Source organism: Rhagoletis zephyria, unplaced genomic scaffold, assembly GCF_001687245.7.
Source record: "Rhagoletis zephyria isolate East Lansing unplaced genomic scaffold, Rhagoletis_zephyria_1.1 Rzeph_scaffold_00511, whole genome shotgun sequence".
Lineage (NCBI taxonomy): Eukaryota > Metazoa > Arthropoda > Insecta > Diptera > Tephritidae > Rhagoletis > Rhagoletis zephyria.
In genome coordinates this window covers 217,285-241,587 of record NW_016157595.1, presented here as the reverse complement: position 1 = coordinate 241,587, position 24,303 = coordinate 217,285, and the positions used below count along the sequence as shown (strand labels likewise).

The following is a 24,303-nucleotide window of genomic DNA, read 5'->3' as shown; positions in this document are numbered from 1 at the left end:
AGCGCATTTAAATGGCAAAGTTGTAGACGACAAAATTTTTAATAATCGGCAGCCAGTTCGAAAACGCTCTATCTCAAAAAACTTTTCAAGAACGCCCTATTTCAGAATTTAATTGGAAAACACCCTCCTAGCTGAGATGCCTGAAGTCTGCTGAAAGATTTTCCGAAATTCTAAAATCTTCAAACCTCGTATCACTCCACTTGATCAACGCCTTTAATCTTAAAGCATTACAGCTTACCTATAGTTTACCATACATGTAAGTCCATAGGTAAAAGTAAAGCCAGGTCATTAGGGATTTAGTCTGCGTCCAGGATAACGCCCCATTCCCGTCATGCACCCCACCCCTTAAATCTTTTTTAAATATATAAATATTTGTCGCTTACACTCTTGTTTGGCCGAGGTTCTTCTCCGATTAGTGGTGTACGCTATGATGGTGTCACCATAGGCGAGAGGCCTACAGTTTTGCGCCCCCTCCGAATGGCAAATGGTCTTAAGGAGAAGCTTTTTTCATGGCACAAATGCACTCGGTGCTTTGCCATTATCTGCCGACGGGAGCCGCTGTTAGAAAACAACGTTTTTGTTTGAATGTTGCTCGGACCTCTAACCACTCAACCACGACCGAATTTGTTAGCTAGTTGTTATTGTTAATTTATGCGAGCAATCGTTCACAATGCGAGGCTTCAAGTCTCACTTTTTCGCTATCGCTGACTTACAGGCGTAAAAGTAAATTATGGCTTTCTTGCTACGGTCTTCAGCATTGCGTCCCCAAGTTAGCATTCTGTCCAGAATAACGCCTAGATATCTAATTACCCCCGAAAAAATTAGCGGGCGTGTTCAAGGAAGGAATCTGAAGCCGGGAAATATTCGTTTTCTTTTGTAAAAAAGAACCATGGCCGTTTTGCCGAATTGACTCTTAAATCTGCTTCTTTGAACCAGGTTTCTAAGACGCCTAAAGCGCTTACCAACTGCCGCCAGAGCAAGATCATCAGCGAAAGCAATGATCCGATAACCTGTGCCAAAGCAGTTGGGAAAGGGCCTTGTTTTGTGCCGTGGTTGGCGTAAATTTTTACGGACACCTGGTCCAACTCCATATATTTAGTATTGCTGCCTAAAAGGCGACGAACAAGTTCTACCAGAGGTGATTCAGCCCATGGCGGGTTACGACCTCTCGGAAATTATTATTGACGGCACTCTGCATATCAAGAAACACTCCTAGTGGAAATTCCCTAAAGGCTAGTGGTGTCTTTTCAATGATGCAATCTGTATCTACAGGCCTGTCTTTCCAGTGGGCATAAAGCGTTTATTTAAATCAATTTCGTGTAGGATCTGCAAGTCCAGTAATATTTTCAGAACCTTGAGAAAAAAATAAGTATAGCTTATCGTTCGAAGGTAGATTGGCTTGACGTGGGAGGTTCGACCTCCCTGGGTCCAACTCTTGAGTATGAAGAAACTGGGCAAAGTATGTACACTGAAATTCCAATTCTCTGGCATACGCCCGGTCGCCTGCTCTGAAGGGCTCATTGTTTAAACCCACATTATTGGTGTTTTCACCACATCTTGGTCGAGTGGGGAAACGTGAACTCATTCCACAACATTAGTCTAGGTTCTACTTCACTAAATTCGCAACCAGTGTTGCCAATCGAAGTGGTTGAAAATCCTTTGCCATATTACAATCCCTGATCTTGATGGAACCTCTCCATGGCTACTGTCTTACTATCTGATATAATTCTCGGGCTACATTTCTGCCGGATATCGTTTCTAGCACCTCGCATCCACTCCTTCATGTCTCACTTTTCCTCATTTTTTAGATACGTCCCTATTCTGCTGCCTGCGTATGCTCACATTTACAAAGAGTCCACCATATAGCCAGGCAGTCAAAGTTTGTATTCCGTCTATAACAACGGGATCAATATGGTTGTTTTTTCTTTGACCAAGAGATATCTTAGTAACTTTGAGCGTGTTTCGATGCTCATAATTAATAATAAGTTTCATTATCTGACATTTGGATCAAACACGTTTATGTTACTAGCGTCAAATTCGCCAAGCGAAGTTTCGAAATCGTTATGGGGAGTTTTGAAAATTCCCCTCTGGTCTCTTCGTTGTTCTCTAAAACTCCCAAACTTTCTGTCAATATGCATCTCCAGTGGGGTCGGTTACCGCATCTCACACATGGGGTACATACATAGCCTAGCCTGCAAGGTAGACAACGTATCGTATGAGTGAGAATTGAGTACATACATACATGTACTTAGTCTCGCAACTGTGTAGCCAGAAGCACTAGTTACCATACCTCATAGAACTCACTGGACAGAAACAATCATCACCAGAGTCCGTCTTGATGTAATTTTCCAAATATATACATTCATATTTATGTGAGTGTTTCATAGTACAGATAACCCTTTTTTGTAAGAAACGACAATGTCGACAACTTATGAACTATAAATTTCTACTTACCTATACCCATCTACGAAACTTGATTATATTCGTAATTGTTGAAGAAGCGTTGGAAAATGTTATAAAGGCAACATCAATTTTCAGCCTCGTTCACTTTCCCTAAGTGACACTGCAAGTAAACAATTTTTATAAGCTTGCGAATATTTGTACTACATTAATACAGATGTATACCTGTATGTATGTATGTACATACATTTTCCACACATCAGGCAACGGGCAAACAACGTTAACGCTGATTGCGTTGACATTCAGTACTTAAGTAAACGCCGGCGGAAAATGGCAAATTGAATTTACAACAAAACATATCCATGTACATATGTATGTAAGTTTAAATGTGCATACATTCATGAGAGAAAAAATTACAACATTTACAGGGCAGTTCCGGCTAGGATAGTTGCAAGTCTTTTGTAAGGCAATAGCTAAGATAACTTGAAAGATTCTGTTTAGTCTGGCACAAAAGTCGTACGAAACCAAGCACCCCTGTCAACTTTCCTGGTGAAAAGCTCTTTTGACGGAAATGACTTGAGCAAGTTACAAATGGCGATGTATATCATTTAGCTATCGCGTTGCTCCAACAGTCGCAATGGCCGAGTGAGCAGAGCACTTTAATTTTTAGATTTTATTGTTTTAAAAAGAAAAATATATATTTCATTAAGTTCACTTAGTTTTAAAAGCCTTTTTTAATTCATTTTCTTTTAATTGTTATACTTTATAGTTTAAAAAAAAAAATATTTTTTTACTTCAGTTAATTTTTAGAAACGTATTTATCTTCTTTTTATTTTTAATAAAACATTGTTTTTCATTTTCCGATTTTATTGTTTTAAAAAGAAAAGTATGTAATTTTAATTTTTTTTTAATTTTTAAGCATTTTTTCTTCTTTGTTAATTTAATTTCTTTTCTTTTAATTTAATTAATTAATTCTTTTAATTTAATCTAATTTTCTTTGAATTTTAAAACTTAATTACTTATAAATAACAAGTAATTTAAAAATCATTTAAGACAAGCTTTCACTAGTTGTAAGTGATATATGTATGTACATCCAAATATGATTAATATGCGACCATAAAGAGGCTTTTCAAATATCTCGACACGTGCGCCACCTAAAGCGAACTAAAGTTTCAAGCCTCTAGCTCATCGGGAAGTTGGTTAAACATTAATTCCGAGATTTGATTAAACACAGAAACTTAATAAAAGCTTGTAAAAAATTACATACTTTTTGAATTTCATTTAAATTTAAGAAACTTAGTTTTCCTTTTTTAAATTAATTTTCTTTTAATTTTTAGTTGTATTGTTTTAAAAAGGAAATACCAATTTTTTTATTTAATTTAATTTTTAGAAAATTTATTGCTAAAAAACATACAGCATAACGCTAAGACCTCCTCGTTAGCAAATCTTGCAATTAGTCTTTCGAAAGACAGAAAAGAGCTTTGGAGATAGTCGCCAGAATTGACAATTGTCTTAGGAAAGAGTTTTATGTTTCGAAAGACGGTGGTGAGTTGGAATACAATTGCCAGAACTATCCTATTAGCCTACGTTCGAAGATATTTTTTTAACCCTATCTCTTCTTTTTAAATTATTTCAACGCTTGAACGGACAAACTGGAGACCTGAAAACTGCTACCAGACTTTATTTAGATACATTATCCGCACGGCTGTACTCGGCATAATCTTCAGTGCCATGTATGCTTTATGGCTCGCGAATGACATCAATTTGAGGCGAAATATTTTGGTACGTGCAACAAAAATACCAAATTTTTTGTCGCACCCATGTACATGTGTCATAATAGCGAATATTGCTAAAACTTTGCACAACACTGTTTTGTATCCATGTGTGTTAAATCCAAAACAGTAACAAGGCAAACATCGATTTGGCACTACGGCTCTGTTAAAAATAAATTTAAAGGAAATCATCTGAGCTGTAGGGGGAAGTGGCTCAAGAGTACTCATATGACAAAAGTTCGTCAAATCAATACAACAAATATAAATTTGCTGAAGTGCACAAGTGCAAATTCAAAAAATACATTATGTAACATAAATAGAGGGAATCTAAAACTTGAGAGACAATTTCTCACGTTTGTGTACGTAGAGTTGTGCATTTGAGTGTAAATACATAATCTGTTAAGAAAATTTCGCGCGGAGAAACTAAGTTGCGGAACCGCCAGCAGAATCTGAAATTACTTCTTTTGGGTAGTTAACTTTTGTTTTAGGAATATTTTTGGCCATGGATACTATATTGTCGCTTCGAATCATTTTGCTGCATAGATACCAATATGCATATGTATGTATGTATATGGATAAGTACAGCTACATAAATACATATCTACTTCGTTCGATTCCTGGAAGAATTTCTTAAATAGATGTGTACCCGAGCTCCCGGGTCCAGAGCATATTTTTGTTTTACTTCTTCTGTAACCGCCTAAGCGATTTTGCAGAGCTCAACAAAATACGCCAGACGCTTCTCTTCTGTGCCAAATGGCGCCAATTGGAAATGCCAAGTGAAGCCAAGTCCTCCTCCACTTGATCTTTCCACCGCAGAGTGGGCTTCCCCCTTCCTCTACTACCACCAGAGGGCTCCAAATTGAATACTCTCAGCGCTGTAGCATCGGTGTCTATTCGTAGGACATGGCCAAGCCATACATACATTTTCCGCAAAATCTTTCTCTAGAATACTCCAATGTTCCATGCTTCTGTGCCATATAACCCCTGCAGTAAAATTTAGAGACAGTCTCTTAAAGCGCTAGTTCCGCCCTACACATTTCAGAACCATCTCTGAACTAGTGCAAAACGGCTGCCGAGAGGGACAGTTGAAACTTTTGGTGTGTTAGTTGCGCTCTGTTGAGAAGTAAATGCACAAATTCTCACTTCTCGTGCAATACAAAAATAGCTCAGCGGGAAGACCTCCGACTCTAATATCGTTCAAATCGCGGGGGAGGCAGTTGTGATTTTCAGATTTAAGAAATTTAAATAGTTGAGTACCGCTTAAAAATTGAAGAGAAAATTATCAAATTTAATATAAATAAAATAAAAGAATACAAAAAATAAATAAAATGCAATATGTAAAAGAACATAAAAAATTAAAAAATATGATAACCAACATTTTTTTTATAAAAAACCTATTGTCGCAGATCTGCCCAAAACGGAAAAAGTTCAGAAAAGAAAAAATATAACCAACATTTTTTTTATAAAAAACCTATTGTCGCAGATCTGCCCAAAACGGAAAAAGTTCAGAAAAGAAAAAATATCCGGTAATTTGGTTTAAAAATGTTTTCTCATAAAAAAATTTATTGGGCCAGAACTGTCGAAAATGGAACCAGTTGAGAACTAGTCCAAAGTTCTGCATAGGTGACAATTTCCACTTCGTAGGACATCGCCATGTAAAAGGAGACAGTTGAAAGCATTGCGTTGGGATAGATCGAGAACCATTATCGCCTCTTAATGAGGTAGTTCTGCGCTAGTTCTGAACTAGCGCAATTTCCTGCAGGGACAGCACGGGCATGATGAGTGACTTATAGGGAGAGGACTCTACTCCTTAGTTATCCACTCAGTCCAGTCTGATTTGGATTTCGATGCTGACATTAATGCTGGTTCCTAAGTAAAAGACATTCTCTACTTTTTCGTACTTATAACTGGCAACAATGACATGAGTGCCCAGGCGCGAATGCGCTGCCCGTTTGTTTGATGACATAACATACTTCGTCTTGTCCTCGTTGACCACCAGGCCCAATCGCTTTGCTTCCTTGTCTTACTAGGCGGAACAGACTTCGCGGTTTTTATTACCAATTATGTCGACATTATAGTAAATTATTCCTGTGCGGTACAGTTCACCAGCTCTTAGTAACTTCCCACACATCAGATTAAAGAAATCACTTGGGAGGGAGTCGCCATGTCTGGAACCCCGTTTGGTAGCAAACGGCTCGGAGAGGTATTTCCCAATTCTGGCGGAGCTGGTGGTATTTCCCAACGTCATTTTACACAGTCATATCAGTTTAACGGGGATACCAAATTCATACAGCAACTGCTTTTAGTGCTTTCGAACGCGGCTTTGAAGTCGACAACAAGGTGGTGAGTTGATCCTTTCCTCGTGGGTCTTTTCAAGGTTTTGGCGTATTATGCCACCTGATATATGGTGGACTTGCCAGGTCTAAAGCCCCACTGATAAGGCCCAAACAGTTCGTTGACGGTAGGCTTCAGTTTTTCAAACAATACGGTCGATAAGACCTTGTAATGTATGCTTAGATGGCTGATCCCGCGGAAGTTGGCGCGAATGACTGGGTCGCCTTTCATGTAGATTGGACAGAGCACACTTAAATTGCAGTCGTCAGGCATGCGTTCATCTGACCATATTTTGCATATCAACTCTTCGCGGCCGTAGTTGAATAGCTCGGCTGGCAGGCTGCCAGCTCCAGCAGCTTTGTTGTTTTTCAAGCGCACTATTGCTATTCATACTTCGTCATAGTCAGGCGTAGGAACAACAAGCACGTCATTATCGATTGGGGGCTCCGATTCGTCGTCTGCATAGCTTTCAGCGCTGTTACCATTCAGTTGTGTGGAAAAGTGTTCCCTCCATAATTTAAATACATTTTGGACATCAGTCACTAGGTTGCCATAGTTGTTCTTACAAGAGTTGGCCCTGGTCTTGAAAACTTTCGAAAGTCGCCTTACTCTCTGGTAAAATTATCGGGCGTTTGTCTGTCGGCCAGCATTTCAAGATCTTCGCACTCGCTTATTTCGGTCCCTCCCCTCTTATTGCGGCAAATACGTCTCGCTTCCCTCTTCAGTTCCCTATAGCGGTCCCACATAGCGCGCATTTCTTTACAGCTTCTTGACACTCCTCAGCCAGCTGCCTTTTCGGGCTCGCTGAAATCCGACTAGTTCTTCGGCGGCGTTACTTAAATAACGACGAATTGTGGTTCTGAGAGTAGGTGTGAAAGTCGAGAAGCGAATGCATTGGCCGTCTGTTGTGACTGCAGCTTTTCGACGTTAAGCTTTGCTTGCATTTTTGGGCGCACATTTTTTGCTGCACAGATGCGGGTGCGTATCTTGACTGCAACAAGTAAGTGGTCTGAGCCGATGTTTGGGCCTCGGAGTGTACGTACATCCAAAACACTGGAAGTGTGCCTTCCGTCTATCACAGCATGATGGATGTGGTTTCTCGTTTTTCGATCTGGAGACAGCCACGTAGCCTGATGGCTCTTTTTATGCTTGAACCTAGTACTCCATACTATCATTTTTCGGGTGCGGCGAAGTCGATCAGCCTCAGTCCATTGTCAGGAATTTAGTTGTGGAGGCTGAATTTTGCAAAGGTGGTTCCAAAGATATCTTCCTTGCCCTTCCTGGCTTTGAAATCCCGAGCACGGTTTTGATATCTTTGCGGGGCAGCGCCCCAAGCGCACATAGGCGGTATCTTTGGACGCCTCGTCCTTCTCTTCTGTGTTGGAATGGGCGCAGATAAGAGAGATGTTGACGAATCTTAATTTGATGCTGATTGTGGCTAGATGCTCGTGCACCGGGGTGAACTCGGTGACGGAGTCTCTCTCCCACCACAAATCCAGCACTGAATTTGCGCTCCTTTACATAGCAGCTGTATTAAATGTCGCAAGGCCACTGGAAGTGGTTTTTACGTGTCGGCTCCCAAATCCAGCGCACAACTCATTGTTGGGAGGGGGTGGTTTCTTAACCGAATACGCACTTATATAGAGAGCCTCATGCCCCAAGATAGACGCCCGCTTGCAGCCGCTCCTGCTGGTGAACAGACGGTGCATACTTCAGTGAATATTTCGGTGTGGTCCCTCCTAGGGCCCAAGGCTCCACTCGCAGTGGTAACAGCATCTCGCACATGGGTTGCTCACGTTGCCCAGAGTTCGCGAACGAGGACGCAAGAGTAAGGATTGAGAATAGCCAAGCAACTGCACTGCGTACCAAGAACAACGACCATACCCCTTTACACTCCAATACTAAGATCACTGTGGAAAAAATGCTTCACCAATTGGTTTGAAAGTATGTAAAAGAGTATAAATTATGCTGGAGAACATTTTATGGAACCACAAGAACATTTTTAACGGCAAAATTTATTTTATGTTGAGCTAGTCTAGAGACTTATTTAGTGCCCGTCATAATATTTTCCGTATAGCTTTATTTATGTTGATTTGGAAAATTGTTTGGAGCCAATCGGTTTCTTTTATTTATTTCAATCCATGTAGGTCGTTTTCTTATGTTCTTAAATTTTTTCCAGCAAAAATCAAGACTCATACTACAAATAGATGAAGAAGAACTTTTTGCAAGCTGTGTTAGCGCAAAATTTTTATTTATATACAAACATATGTACAAACTTAATCATCGTGTAGAAAAAATGTAAGTCAAGTAATGCAGATGTTTTTCTATGACTAACTTTTACGCTCAAAAACGTTTGAAAGAAGCTCCAAAGGAGCGTAAAAGTAATAGAGAAAAGATTCTGCGCTCACAAACTATAAAAGCCACTAGCAGTACAGCGCCGATCCTCAGTTTAAGCTTAATTGTTGAGAATAAATTTAAAAGTCCAGATACAGAAGTGAACATAAATATACGAGTACATACCTACATACATACATATATACATATGTAGTCAAGTAGCACCAAGTAAAGAAGCCATTGAAGTGTTGGTACATAAGTAACATACATACTCGTAAATAAAATTTAATAAGAAAAATTGCAAAAAGCGACTTAAAAAATTATATTTAGAGGTAATAAAAACGTCATACTCTTAATATGAGGATAAGCGTGAAAAGTGTGTCAGGTTTGCTGGTGCTGCTGATCTTGGCTCTCATCTGCCACCTTACGGAAGTTGGTAAGCACAAATTATGTACTTTTGTATGTATGTACATACTTAAGTAAATTCGTGTGTTATTATACATATATGTACATAAACTTAGTTAAAGTTAACCAAAAACCAGACAAACAGTTAAATGCTTAATTAAACAAAGAAAGCATTAAAACAGCTGAATAAACAGCTGCACACATCAGCGAGAAACAATAAAGAAGAAGTTATGTAAAAGTTAAATAAACTGCTTGCAATCATAGCCACTGATTGTAAAAAATGTGAATGATTAAGCTACTCTACACCTCATAAAAGCATATGCCGCTTACCAATAAAATGTAAAGATGTGTACAGTAGGGTGGTCCAGAAAAAGGCATGTGAAAAACTGAAGTCTCCCCTAGGAATGTTCTATACCAAAAAACACTATACGGAAAAAAACACTTTCATGGAAATGGTATAGAATTCTTGAAAATCAAGATTTTTCGGTCGGAAAACTCTGTTTCTTTTCAGAAGATTTCCAATAATAATACCCAGTTGCTTATTTCCGCCAAAAACCCCAGAAAATGCAATGGGGTGACCAACAAAAAGTCTTTAGTATTAAAACATGGTTAGATAAACATTTGGTATTATTATTGGAAATCTCCTGAAGAGAACCAAAGTTTTCCGATTGAACAATATTGATTTTCAAGAATTCTATACCATTTCTACGAAAAGTTGTTTTCTCCCATATAAAATATATGATAAGCTTTGAGCGACCTCTTAACATTTCTTGATTTTAAAATAACAAATAGTAGTAGGTATATTTTTTCCGGTATAGAACAATCCATTAAAATTCCGACTTTACTCATTTTGGACCACCCTAGTTTACACTGACGTCTAAATCACTGTTGCCAGCTTGGAGCTTTCCGCACTAAATTTAGTGCTTTTCTTTATTCAAACGCGAAACTTTTAGAGTTTAGTGCTTCGTGCGTTTTTTTGGTTTTTTTCTTTTTAGTTTGAAGACACCAAATCTGTAAATCTTAAAAAAAGGGGGAGCAAAACTTATAGAAATCGTAAGTTTTGTAAGAAACTTCACAAAAATCGAAACAAAATCATTTGACAATGACAATCATAAGCGAGAGAGATCATGTAAAAATTACATTCGGTAAGTCGCCATTGCTGGGACAGAAATCTCTGTTCTGATCTTTAGTTGGGCCTAAATTTTTTATATTTTTTACGACTATTCAAAAAAGCAGCATAAAGAGAATAATCAAAATCGGGTGGGATTTGATGAGTATTTAGACAGCTCTTTTGACACAAAAATATTTTTCCCACGGTGCGCCAGTGGGTAATACGCTCAAATAAGACACATTAAATAGGAAAATCAAGCGTTCGGAGAGAAAAGTTCTTTAGGTTCCTTTCCGGTTTCTCAAAGCCTGGTTGACACAAATCTTCGGTTAACATCGTTATCGACAGCTTCGGCTCCATGCATATAACACGGCGTCCGTAACGGCGATAACGATGTTTAACCGGAGATTAGTGTCAACCAGGCTTTGAGCAACCGGCCCTAAAACTACCACATAGTTAATGAAACTTCATTTCAGGTTTTTTCTTTCGTTTGATAGGAATTGTAGAAAAAATTAAGCAAAACGAAGAAAATTATAACATTTAAATAGTTAGGAAAAATTAATCAATTTAGCTTTATCTACGCGTGACGGCAACGCTGGATACAGCTGCAAATTAGAGAATAAGAGCAAGAATCTTAACGTCGCTTGAACGAACATATTTGAATTTATAAAAAACAGAATAAATTGATTTTTATTAATTTGAATCGGCATCCTTACAATACAATTTTTCATGCATACAAAGTCCATTAAATACGCCAATAAAAATTTGGTGCAATTTTCGAGAAAAAACGCGATTTTTCTTGGGTTTTAGTGCTTTTTCAAATTCAAAACTTGGCAACACTGGGCTAAATATCCGCAAAGTACTAGGCTGATTAACTCGTTTTTCCCAAACTGGTTTCCAATTTTTTTTTTTTTTTAAATCATGATTATAAACCTGATTTTTTTTATCTAACCAGACGGGTTTTTTCATTTCTATTAAATATTTACCTCTCAATAAAAGTTTTGAGTTTTTCGAAGTTTTCAAGACTTTTTACAGATTTAGTGAAACTCCGAAAATAGTTTTATTTCCGATATACCATCCGTTTTTCCAGATTGGTTCTTGTATGCGAATTATTGTGAATTTTGTGAAATGGTGCGGTTGCTTAAATTCGGAATGCTATATTTTCCAGCACCATGGAAACAACTTTACGAGTATGGAAGCTTCGAACACGAGCAAATGTTAAAAACATAGCAGTGTGGTATAGTGTACATTTTAAGAAGCAAGCAAGTGTTTTAGATCATTTGTTTAATAGTCTTTTTGTTGTAAATCGTATAGTTGTCATCATATAATTACTAAATACCCCTTGGTAAATAGTAACAAGTGTAGCGTTCAATTTGGTGAAAGCCCTGCAGCTATAGAATGATGTAGTAGATTCAGAGAAACATAACCTTGGACCCATGACGAATAGACAGCTAACAGAATGTACTTTTGTAAATTAAAAAGGAATGAAAGAAGAATATGAATTTAAAAATTAAGGCGCATTTCATTCTTCTTTCGGTACCTTGATCCACCTAACCTTAATAATGATGTTTTAATGATTTTTGTCAAAGAAAATGATCACCAATATAATTGCAAGAAGAATTATTACTGGATGCGACAAAGGAGAAGATGTGTTTCTGTACGAGTCCTATTTAGTCCCACAGACCTTCCATTTTAATTTAAAGTCTTCCGTATTCTCTGAGACTTTGCTTTGGCATGTGATTATTTGTCGAATGCTCACGAGTGAGATGTCCGAATAGTATTTATGCTTCTACACCGCAACAAAAAATTAAAAATATTGTTCGTAAGGAGGCATTAAATTAAATAAGAAAAATATTTTGTCCCCTTTATTTATGGTAAACTGAAAATCTTTTTTACTGTCTTATATTTTTATTTGTTTACCCCGAACGAGCTCGGATGCTCTCTATCATATTATACATATACTTTTGCAAAAAATTCTGCCGACAGATGGTGCTAGACTCGAGATATTTAGAGAATCCATTGTTATCGTATGACCGGGTTTAACGGTATTGTTTTTTTTTTTAAGGAGCGCTTCTGCAAAATAAAAAGAACCCAAAACGTATATGGCGCTGGAATCAGGTTATTTAAATACCCCTCTACAAGTTTACATTTCAGGTGACTTAATAAAGCCCCATGCTTTAACCTTAGGAATGCAACACTTTTTTCGCCTACGTAAACAGCAACAGGGGTGATGCATCACCCAACAGCTTTTGATTTGAAATAAAACAATGTTAAACTGAGGAGATTAAACATAAGTATTTAGTATAAAATGTCTTTTTTTTTATTTAAAAACATATACAAATTCATTCAGTTCCTTATGATACTTTTAAGATATATTTTTTCGTATACTAAACACAGTTAAGGCAAATTTCATTGCGGTCTTCAGAGCTTGTGGGCAACGTGCAGTTTTTGGCATAAAGTTTTAGATTTTCTATCTTGCCTCCTTGGGCACTGCGTACATCTTGCTTGCTTCTATAATTTTTCTGGCGGTTCATTTCCGGAGGACTCTTGGTCTCGCGGTAAATTCGTTGTCAAAGGATGCTTAATATATGGTGCCGCCAATTGTAAAGCGAACGGTTTTAAATAATTGCTTCGGAAATAGCTTATTGGAGTATTGGGCATATTTCATAGAATTTATTCCAGTTTGGTCAATCATACCACAGAAGTAGCGAAACGGGCAATGTCTTGAACCTATAGCCGAGCTATAGGAATGCATCACTTAGTCGAAGTGTCGACACCACCTTTCGTTGAATTTATAGTCTTGTATTATTTCATTGTGGACTTACCGAAAGCGAAGCCATTTTGGAATAAAAAAAACGGGATTTTTTTAAGTATCACAAAGAAGAAAGAAGATAAGTAAATTGCAACTGGGGTGACTAATAACCCCAGTAGTGTCAATACAACAAAAAGTAAAACTTAGCGCGACTTATTGATGTGTGCGACTAATAAATCTCACTGTAATTACTAAATAAACGGAATGAGAGCAAAGGAGAGCAAGTGTAAAAAAAAGTTAGTAAAGCTTGTATCAAGTGGTGGGATGACTGGTCACCCCTGTTGCCTTTCTAAGGTTAAGTATGCATATAAAGAAGCGCCACAGATATCCTAGGTATTTACATGAACGGGTCATAGGTATATCAAGAAGAAGTATAACGAATTATAAAGAACGCGGTAGGAATATCAATGACCCCGTTTAAACGGGAATACTCTTTCATCCTGTGGAACAAACAGCAGGATTGTAGAAGAAGATTACGCAGTCTCGGCAAACCTTGCAATACTTGCAGATATCTCACAGACTCATAGCATCGAAGGAGATTAGTACACATACCATGTGTTATCTCAGCGCTTTTATTATGCTCTTCAGTCCTTTTAACCTAAACTAAGAATTTTTAAATTACAAACCGGTTTGGCGTTTCAACACTATATTTGTATCGGTCATCGCAAAAGTTCTTATCAGGCGTCGCGAAGCAAGCCAGGCATTTGCTAGTTTATAAATGATGTTAAAAAAAACGAGCGATTTTCAACGACTTATAAAGCACTTGATTATTTACATATATTCCAGCAGCTTTAGAAATGGCAGTCTGCTAAAATTTTGGCCTAAGAAGGCTATAGAGGTGAACATTTTCATCACGTTTACCGACTGTTAGACATTCTTTGAAAAATACTCAACTTGTAATATAATGAATAGGCTCAAAAATAAAAAATTAAAACAAATAATTGTACTCCAGGGAGCTGTATAAAATGCATATTTTTATAAACACAAATGAAGCTGATAAGATATATTCAAAATCTAGCCAGGTGACATTTTACTTCTGTAAAATAACAAAAAAAAAGGATGTGTACTGGGAATATATAGTAAAATTCCATTTTAAGTTTTTCACTCTGACGTCAGTAATTCAAAAATGATTTAAAAAATTCAGAGAAAAAATTACAGAAGAAGTATTATCAAATAAAGAGGAAATCCTCTAGAATTTAATGCGATTCAAGTTTTTGGTGCATAAGGACTGGTAAGTATTTAAAATATCCTTTTAAAATTGTATCTTTGAAATTTCGTTTTTGAAAAAATTTTGGACTTATAAAACTCGATAACATACTCGAATTTCGTCCTTCTAACTTTATCAGCTTAAAAAATTACCTATTCGTCCTTATGCATCCAAAAAAATTTTAGTTTTTTTTAATTCTAAAGAAATTTCCTCTTGCATTTGGTACCCATATTTGTATTCTACATTCCATTGAATTTTTTAAACAATTTTTGGAAATAATTTTACCTTTGAAACTACAANCATCCAAAAAAATTTTAGTTTTTTTTAATTCTAAAGAAATTTCCTCTTGCATTTGGTACCCATATTTGTATTCTACATTCCATTGAATTTTTTAAACAATTTTTGGAAATAATTTTACCTTTGAAACTACAAAGCCCTTTAAAATAAACACTGACGTCAGAAAGAAAAAATATAAACGCCACTTCAAATAAAAAACTAGGTTTCACACGCATTTATTTATTATTTATTTTATGGTAGGAGAAGCTCTCCTCAAACAATATAGACGACATTTTTTCGGTTTAAGTTGTGGAAAACTAATGAACATCTTAATCCCGGGATTGGGATAACGACTTACCGAAAATCCCGGTATCCGAAAAAGCTGAAAAATTAACATCCCTAATGTGTTCATTTTTTAAAATATTCGAAACCCATTCTCATAACATCCGAAATAGTCCACAGTTTATTTTAATTGACTACAAATATGATCCATTATTAAAAATTTACACAAAATCACACACTTCCACTATGAATGGTCTTGCACACAGTATAGAAATTTAACCAACATTTTTTCGAGTTTCAGTAATATTATAAATTGATTTCTGAACACTGCTACAGCCCACAGAAGAATATCGGACATAAAAAACTTTTCAGTCAGAGCTTTGCGGATATCATTTATGTTAATAAAATAACATTTTCTAGAAGTCCATGAATGAATTTTGTCCACCTAGCTCGTTCCACACGACATACTGTACGTCGCGTCTCAGATATCACATATAAATTTTGGTTAAGGCGTGTCGCAAAGTTCTCTATATAGACTTAAAAAATTAAATTTTTTTTTTTGTGTCGCAAAGTTCTCTATATAGACTTAAAAAATTAAATTTTTTTTTTTTCATCTAGTACCCCAAATCGATACTACCAAAGTCGAAGATATTACATATAAATTTTGGACCCGATTAAAGCTGGTTAAAACGTGTCGCAAAGGGGTCAAAAGCCAGAAGCCTATCTGGAGACTCAAAAAATTGGAATTATTTTTTTTCATTTAATACCCAAAATCGATAATACTAAAGTTGAAGATATCACATATAAATTTTGGTCCCGATTGCAGTCGGTTAAGACGTTTTCAAAGCGTAATCTGAAGTTTGACCCCTGTGCGACACGCCTTAACCAACTCCAATCAGTGCCAATTTATATGTGATATCTTCAACTTTAGTATTATGGATTTTGGGTATTAAATGAAAAAAATAATTCTAATAAATAACTCGATATTTGGTACTGGGTGAAAAAAAATTAAATTAAATTATCTGCTTTTTAAAATATACATATACTGGTTATGTAAGCAGAAACATTTTTACGGTAACTCAAAATATAGAAGGAGAAAAACTAGAGAGTTGCCAGCTGTTTGAAAATTGGATTTCAAGTAAATTGATAAGATAAAGTAAATATTGCATTATGGCTGTCAAAAGAAAGTGATTTAAAGAGGCTTACAAACGTAAATATGTTGAGGGGTATCGCTCAATTACGGTCTGGATACTGTAGCCGCCTCAACAGCTACCTGTCCAGACTCGATCCCAATATCCCCAATGAGTGCCCGGCATGTGGAGAATCCCCCCACGACACCAATCACCTCTTTACATGCCAGCTCAATCCGACTCAGCTAACACCCCTCTCCCTCTGGTCCGAACCCATTGAAGCAGCTCGTTTCCTGGGCCTCCCGTTAGTTGAGCTTGACGAAAATGATTGAACGTAGACCCGAAAAAGGCGGGGCTTAGTAGCGCCGCTACAATAACAACAACGAAAATATGTTTGTTGTTTTTGTTAAAGGTTGCAGCCTGTTTGAAAATTTTAATTATTAATAAATTGATAGAATGAAGGAAATATTACAATACGGGTATCAAACAGAGCACAAAAATACAGTGAAGCACGACGGGTAGTTGCTAGTAAAAACTAAATATTTAAATATTTTTGACCGGCTAGATCGGCAAAATACCACTATATGCGCTGGCAATTGAGGAAAGCCACTGTTTAGAATGATTGTAAATAATCGGTTAGCTACAACTTAATACCCGGAGCGTCGTGTTTAGCTTTGTATTGTATGTACTAAGGCTGCCAAACAAGTAATCAAGCAGCAAATGATGCAACCACATACACATCGCACACCGTCTTCAAAAGAGTCACAACTCAAAATAATACGTTTGTTAGAAAAAGCGAAAAACGATTTGTTAGCACATGATAATCACATGGGCAAGGGCGACTTTACCTTAGGTTTCTTTTAAAAAATTATAACAAAAATTTGCTCCAGCTGTTGCTGAAAGGTAAATAAAAGCTCTGTGTACATTTTTAGCGCATAATCTCAAAAATGCCAAATTTTGAGTTGTGACTCTTTTGAAGACGGTGTGTGATGTGTATGTGTTTACCCACGGGTATGTACACATCCAATTCATCAATATTTCCAATAGAAGTCAAAGTTCCGTAATTATTAATTTACTCAAATAAGATGCCAATCAATTTTCGTTTTACCTCTATGTGTGGATATAAGAACAATTACTAGAAGCATCGGAAGAATTATGCGAACATACAGATGTGAACAAATATACATAGCAGCTATTGTATTTGTATACAAATATGGACACATGTATGTACATATACGCGTATGTGCTTAGGTATTAAACTATTCATAGCGTATTCTACACACATTACTCACTTTTGCCTAAAGTTCAATAAAACACTCATATATGCTTACGGTCAATCCAACTTTAACGTATGTAGCAAGATTTTGCGCGATGCGCATTACCTTTGCAGAATTTTTACTTTTCATCCTTAGACTGAAAGCCGAAAAAAGGAATAATTTCTAGCTTAGAGTGACAAGTTGCTAACTAAAGTTGAAAATAGCTTAATGCTACCAACGAAAAAGTTTCTAAAAAATTAAAATAAAAAATCAACAAAAAATCTTGATTTTTTTATACAAAAAAAAATCAAATTGAGTTTGGCTGTTATTCCTTCTTGGCATAGATTTTTTGTTTTAATTAACTAGAGACTTTTATGTTTGTGGCAAACCTCTAACGACCTTCCAAATTTGCTTTTTGCGGAGTTTCTTAAAATATGGGTCAAAACGATCCTTTCAGGCGGGAGCCGATGGGTTAAAATTTTCTACGCATATATTTACCATTAAATTTTACTATAGATGTCATAACCTTTAATTTTTTAATTTCGCTCAGACATTTATCTTAACAATTTTTTCTACTTTTTTGAAAACTACTTAAGCCGAGACATGAAAGCTAACTATTGAAAATCCATCGAGTTTTTACTACTGGATGGGTATACTTTCGGAAAATGTTAACAAAGTTCGGGCTGGTTGTGTAATTAATGTTATACGCAAGACGTAGAAACAAATTTTCAAATGGTAAAAGACATTATATTACCATATTTAGCAAAAGTAAAAATAAAAAGTGGGGAAAACTTTTCTATTAAAATTTAGTCAAAATTAACATTAAACTTGTATGAAGAGTGGTTCGGTTTTCGTTGCGGATCAAACATTTGTGAAAAACTGCGATCCGAGTATTGGTTGAGTTAATTAGTAGAAAAAAGTGATTAATCCGGTTTGTTCCACACCGATTCACGTCCCCTGTTTTTTCCTCTCGTTTTATTAAGTTCCGAAATGATGATGAATTGCTCCTAAACAAGTCTCACTCATAATTATTTTGATTTACTAGCAAATGCCCGCTTGCTTCGCGGCGCCTAATAAGATCTTTTGCGTTGTCCAATTCAAAAATAGCCTCTAAAAGCAAAAGCAGTCTGTAAAATAAACATTTTTAGTTTAAATNAGCAAATGCCCGCTTGCTTCGCGGCGCCTAATAAGATCTTTTGCGTTGTCCAATTCAAAAATAGCCTCTAAAAGCAAAAGCAGTCTGTAAAATAAACATTTTTAGTTTAAATTGAAATGACTAAAAAACGGAATCCTCCTCACACATATGCCAAGAATAGTAGCGCTGTGATTCCATATGGAATACTAATCCCTTTCGATGTAATGCGTTTACCAATGGTCTTATTTACACCTGTGAGATCTCTGCCAAGCGTGCTTAATGTTTTTCTATGATCCTGCAACTTCAGCATTGGCCCGGTGTACCATCTGAGCCAATAAAAGTCCTTATACGGAAACTCAAGAGCGCAGATGAGCGTTTTTAATTATGGCTAAATTAGTCGTGTTATCTCATGAATATCGTTCAAATGAAGCCATTGATATACCTATTGTGTTCCTTCATGAACAGATGTGGTCGAATCTTCCTTCGTCTTAATATTTGTGAATTGGTTTCTTTGAGTCTTACTGCTGTAATAACGGCCTTCTCGAGCAACTACGTCAATCGGAGGTAGATGCAAGATCACGGTGTTGCGGTCTTTATATGCATACTTAAACGCATCCTTGATTTAGCCATCTGAAAAGTAAATTCGGTACCGGTAGGTACCTAAATCCCCACCCTAAATACGGCCTTGTTTGGAACCCCTATCGGAAAATTCAGCCTGCATGACGAAACGTCCGACAACGGACTAAGGCTGATTGACTTCGCCTGGTCCCGAAACATGGTAGTATGCAGTACTTGTTTCAAGCATGAAAATATCCAACAAGCTACGTGGCTGCCTCCGATCGAAAAACGAGAAACCAAATCGATAATGTTGTGATAGATGGAGGCCCAAACATCGACTCGGACCACTTTCTTGTTGCAACCAAGATACGCAGTGTCTGTGCAGCAAAAATGTGCGCCCAAAAGTGCAAGGAAAGCTTAATGTCGAAAAGCTGCAATCAAAACAGGCAGCCAATGCATTCGCTACTTGAATCTCACCTGTAACCACATGTCCCGCACATTAAGTACCGCCGCCCAAGAAGTAGTTGAATTTCGACTAGCACAAAAGACCAACTGGTATGATGAGGAGTGTCAGAAAGCTTCAGAGAAAAAGTATGCCGCCTACAGGGCCATGTTGCGATAGGGCGCAACGCGTGCTATGTGGGACCGATACAGGGAACTGAAGAGGGAACTGAAGAGGGAAGCGAGACGTATTTGCCGCAATAAGGAGAGAGAGGCCGAAATACGTGAGTGCGAAGAACTTTAAATGCTGGCCGACAGGAAAAATTCCCGAAAATTTTACCAGAGAGCTAGACGACTTACGTGAGGTTTTAAGACCAGGGCGTACTCCTGTAAGAACAACAATGGCGACCTAGTCACCGATATTCAGAACGTACCTAAATTGTGGAGGGAACACTTTTTCACACTACTGAATGCTAGCAGCACGAAAAGTTCTGGATAAGAAGAACCCGGGCCCGCAGTCGATGATAACGGAGTCGATGTTCCAACGCCTGACTATGACGAGGTACGAATAGCAATAGCGCGCTTGAAAAACAACAAAGCTGCTGGAGCTGGCAGCCTACGGCCGCGAGGAGCTGATGAGGTGCAAGCATCAGCTCGTATGCAGAATATGGTCAGATGAACGCATGCCCGACGACTGGAATTTAAGTGTGCTTTCTCCAATCCACATGTAAGGCGACCCCACCAGCCGCGCCAACTACCGCGGCGTCAGCCTTCTAAGCATAGGGTACAAGGTTTTATCCAGTGTACTAGCTTTTACCCGCGTGTTTAACCCCTCGTCTTTATACAAATATGAAAAATACTTTATGTAAAGATGTTATACTCTCTGCTCTAATTTTACTGTAGCCGTGACAGCAGCATATGGTAGGACAGCTGTATAGCTTGGGTGTTATGGCATGAAATACAGTAATAATTTTTTGGCACTGTAAGTGTTTTATTTTGGTTAAAATATCTCCAATAAATTATGTAGTAGAAGTAAAAAAGTAAGCAGTAGTAAGCAGTGCGCGCTTCCACTCCGCAGCACCTGGGTTCAAACCCTGGTCAAAGCAACATCGCAAAAATATAGAAAAAAGGTTTTTTCTTAACAGCGGTCGTCCCTCGGCAGGCAATGACAAACCTCCGAGTGTTTTTCTGCTTCTCATGAAAATACAATCGCCGTTCGGAGTCGGGCGTAGGTCCCTCTGCTTTGTGTGACAACATCAAGGCGCACGCCACAAATCGGAGGAGAAGCTCGGCCAAACACTAACATATGTGTAAGCGCCAATCTATTATTATTATTATTAGAAGAAGAAATACTATACGAATAATAACTCTAGTATGATTTCACAGCATTTTTTTAATACTTCAAAGTATCTATTAATATAAATACATTTTCCAATACAATTATCATACATTTTATTTTCGATAAAGTTTCGGGTTTTATTTTAAGGCATTATTGTTTATTGTCATTGCAAAAGCTGGAAAAACTGGAAACTGAGGTCTTTTAAAAGCATATCAAAAGGAATTAAAGGAGTCATGTGACTTGTGGTTCCAAAGTTATGGCTGATTAAAAATTCTACGACTATGAGATATGCCACGCCCCCTTCTACAAAGTCATTTATATATACCTTACTATAAGCACCTACCATAGATATGTCTGCACACCAAATTTCAAGTTCATGTGACTTATGGTTCCGAAGTTACAGCTGATTAAAAAATTGCAGGCCTATGGGAGGTGCCATGCCCCCTCGCAAAATTTACACCATCGTCATCAAACAAACCCACACATTTAACCTTCCTGGGGAAAAGCAAATAAGTGTGCAAAGTTTCGTGCGATTCCGTGTAGTGGTTCAAAAGTTATAAAGTAATAAAGTAATAAACAAACAGACATTCACATTTGTATATATAAATAGAAGATTGAGTGAAATACTGAAGCCCACCGTCAACGAACTGATTGGGCCTCATCAGTGTGGCTTTAGACCTGGCAAATTCACTATAGAGCAGGTATTCAGAATACGCCAAATCTTGGAAAAAGCCGCTTTTGACAGCACTAAAAGGAGTTGCCTATACGCCGCTATGTCTCAATTTGGCATCCCCTCAAAACTCATACGGCTGTGTAAAATGACGTTGAGCAATACCACCAGTTCCGTCAGAATTGGGAAAGATCTCCCCGAGCCGCTCGCCACCAAACAGTCTTTCAGACAGGGTCACTGATGTTGGAGAAGTTAATAAGAGCTTTACAACTGAACTGCTCTGGAACAACATTTTATAAGAGCGCGCAATTGCTGGTGTATGCCGATGATATCGACCGCGAAGTCTGGTCTGCCTTTTCCAAGTTGAATAAGAAAGCACTGCGAATGGTTCTGGTGGTAAACCAGGACAAGACGAAATACCTCCTGTAATCAAACAAACAGTCAGTACATTTGCGCTTTGGCACCTCATCACTGTTGGCAGTTATAATTCCGAGAAAGTAGAGAATTTCGTTTACTTGGTTACCAGCATTAACACCGATAATATTGTCTGCATGGAAATCCAATGCAGAATCACTCTTACCAACAAGTCCTACCTTGGACTTAGTAGGCAATTCAGAAGTAAAGTCCTGTCTCGATGCACGAAAACCACACTCTATAAGTCACTCATCGCGCCCGTGCTGATATATGGCGTAGAAGCATGGACAATGACAACATATGATGAAGCGGCTCTTGGAGTTTTCGAGAGAAAGATTTTGCGGAAGATTTACGGGCCTTTACGCGTTGGCGACGGCGAGTACCGCAGACGATGGAACGCTGAGCTGTATGAGCTTTACAACGGCATGGATATAGTGCAGCGAATCAAAATACAGCGGATCCGCTGGCTTGGCCATGTCCTTCGAATAGACACCGATGCTCCAGCACTAAAAGTATTCAAATCGGAAGCCGCTGGTGGTAGCAGAGGAAGTGGGAGGTCCTCACTGCGGTGGAAAGGCCAAGTGGAGAAAGACTTGGCATTTCCATTTAGCATCAGTTGGCACAGAAGAGAAACGACTGGCGTGCTTTGCTGAACTCGGCCAAAATCGCTTAGGCGGTTACGGCGCCAAACAAGAAGAAGAAGAATCATTATAAGGCTTTTATCATTTTTACGAAAATTTGTGCGACGTTTTTAAAACTCCACCGTGAATTAATTACGCTGATTTACTGAAAAACGCACACCGAATGCCACACTATGCAAATTCTATGAAGAAGTGTTCCACTTAATCACGTACTTGTACATCTTACGAAGCAATTCAGATTTTTTGTTTTGTTTATGAAAAAAAAATTAAACTTTAACAGTTTAAAATTAAAAAAAAAAAACTAATTCTGTATAATTTTTTTTATTTGTGTTAAGGCCTGTCCATGAAAGAATCTCTAATTAGATATTTGAGAGTTCTACCCTTTGAATAATTACATAATTTTAAGTACTTCAATGAAATTAAAATCTGAATAAGTGACCAAATTTATTCCTTATTTTGATTAACTAGCATTTCTAACAAATTTTGATTACCTAAACAAATAAAGATGGAAAGATTTTATATATACATATATACGATTTTATAGCCAATTAAATTTGAATTTTGAGACTTCTTAACTTTCGCTCTATCTCTTTTATTAACAACATAATTTCACATGCCAGCTGTTCGGTAGTTCCAGCAATGGAGTCCATAGATGACGGAAGTTGAGGCTCCAATTGCGTAAAAAATATCACTTGGTTTCCAGGATTAATGGCTTCTTAATATTTTTTTACGTTTTCGGTACGATCTTAAATTTCTCAATTTAAAATAGAATTAAAGAATTTTTCTGCTTGTCTTTTAGGGGTTTTATTTTAATATCACTTTATTTTAATTTCACTTTACTTTCTTTTGCGTTTTCCATTTCAATGCATTCGAAATTTGTTTACCTCATCTTCTTTACGAAACAGTTGCGAATTCGTTTAGCCAGAACGAAAGACTTTCAACTTTGTTCAGAAAAGGCTGATTTCCGAAAAATTCGGTGGGGAACCGTTCCGAATTTGTTAAGTGATATTGAAAGTCTTTCGTCTTTGTTCGGAAAATTCTGATTTCCGACAAATTTCGGTGTTCCGGTGTGGTCGACTTCTCTTTTCACATTAGGTAGATCCATCCTCCTTTTAAAAAATAAAAATATTTGTACTAGTCCGGGTTGCCCCAGGAGTCCTGGAACAACTGATAAAATTTTTAACAACACAGCATTTCCTAAGATTTAAGATTCAGTGCAGCGAAGCGTAGGCTAAATGAAGGAATTAAAAATGAAATTTTTATTCTTTCCAGATGCTGCTCCTTATCAAGAGTTACCACCACGTCCTGGACATATACCGGTGTATATTCGCGAAGGTAATCAGCCGCTAAGCGAGATTCATCCAGGCTTGGCTGAGGCATTTCATGAACTAGAACAACTTGATCAAAAAGCAGCGGTTAGTGAAATTTAAAGTAGAGTACCTTAAACCATACTTGCAAAAATTTTAATGTATCCAATATATACATACATTTATACAAACATATACATACATATATGTATATAAAAGATCCGATAATTTCGAGATTCCCGAGATCTTTTCCAGTTCGTACGGATACTCCAATTAAATTATAAATATTTTCCTTTTGCTATTTGTAGGTGACCAACTCAGAAACAAGCAATATCGTTAAGGATCAAGCGGATGGGATCAAAGATCAAAAGGACACCAGTGCATTAATTAATGCTTTACGGCTCCCAGAGAGTGATATAGCTTCGCTGGATGAGGTAATAAATGCCGAAGATAAAGCAGAAGATGAAGAATAGAAAGTTGAT

General features: G+C 37.3%; 1 protein-coding gene across 2 annotated transcripts; it reads left to right on the top strand.

Moving 5' to 3' along the window:
* The first annotated feature begins 8,967 nt into the window (after positions 1–8,967).
* LOC108360059 (uncharacterized) lies at positions 8,968–24,303 on the top strand. 2 transcript variants are annotated; one of them, XM_017612203.1, is made up of 4 exons: positions 8,968–9,114; positions 9,171–9,276; positions 23,787–23,929; positions 24,130–24,303. In XM_017612203.1, exons 2-4 carry the CDS (start codon positions 9,198–9,200, stop codon positions 24,292–24,294), a joined length of 387 nt encoding a protein of 128 aa, XP_017467692.1. In that variant the 5' UTR covers positions 8,968–9,114; positions 9,171–9,197; the 3' UTR covers positions 24,295–24,303. The 2 variants fall into 2 exon arrangements, with proteins under 2 accessions (XP_017467692.1, XP_017467691.1); XM_017612202.1 differs by having other exon boundaries at positions 8,982–9,276.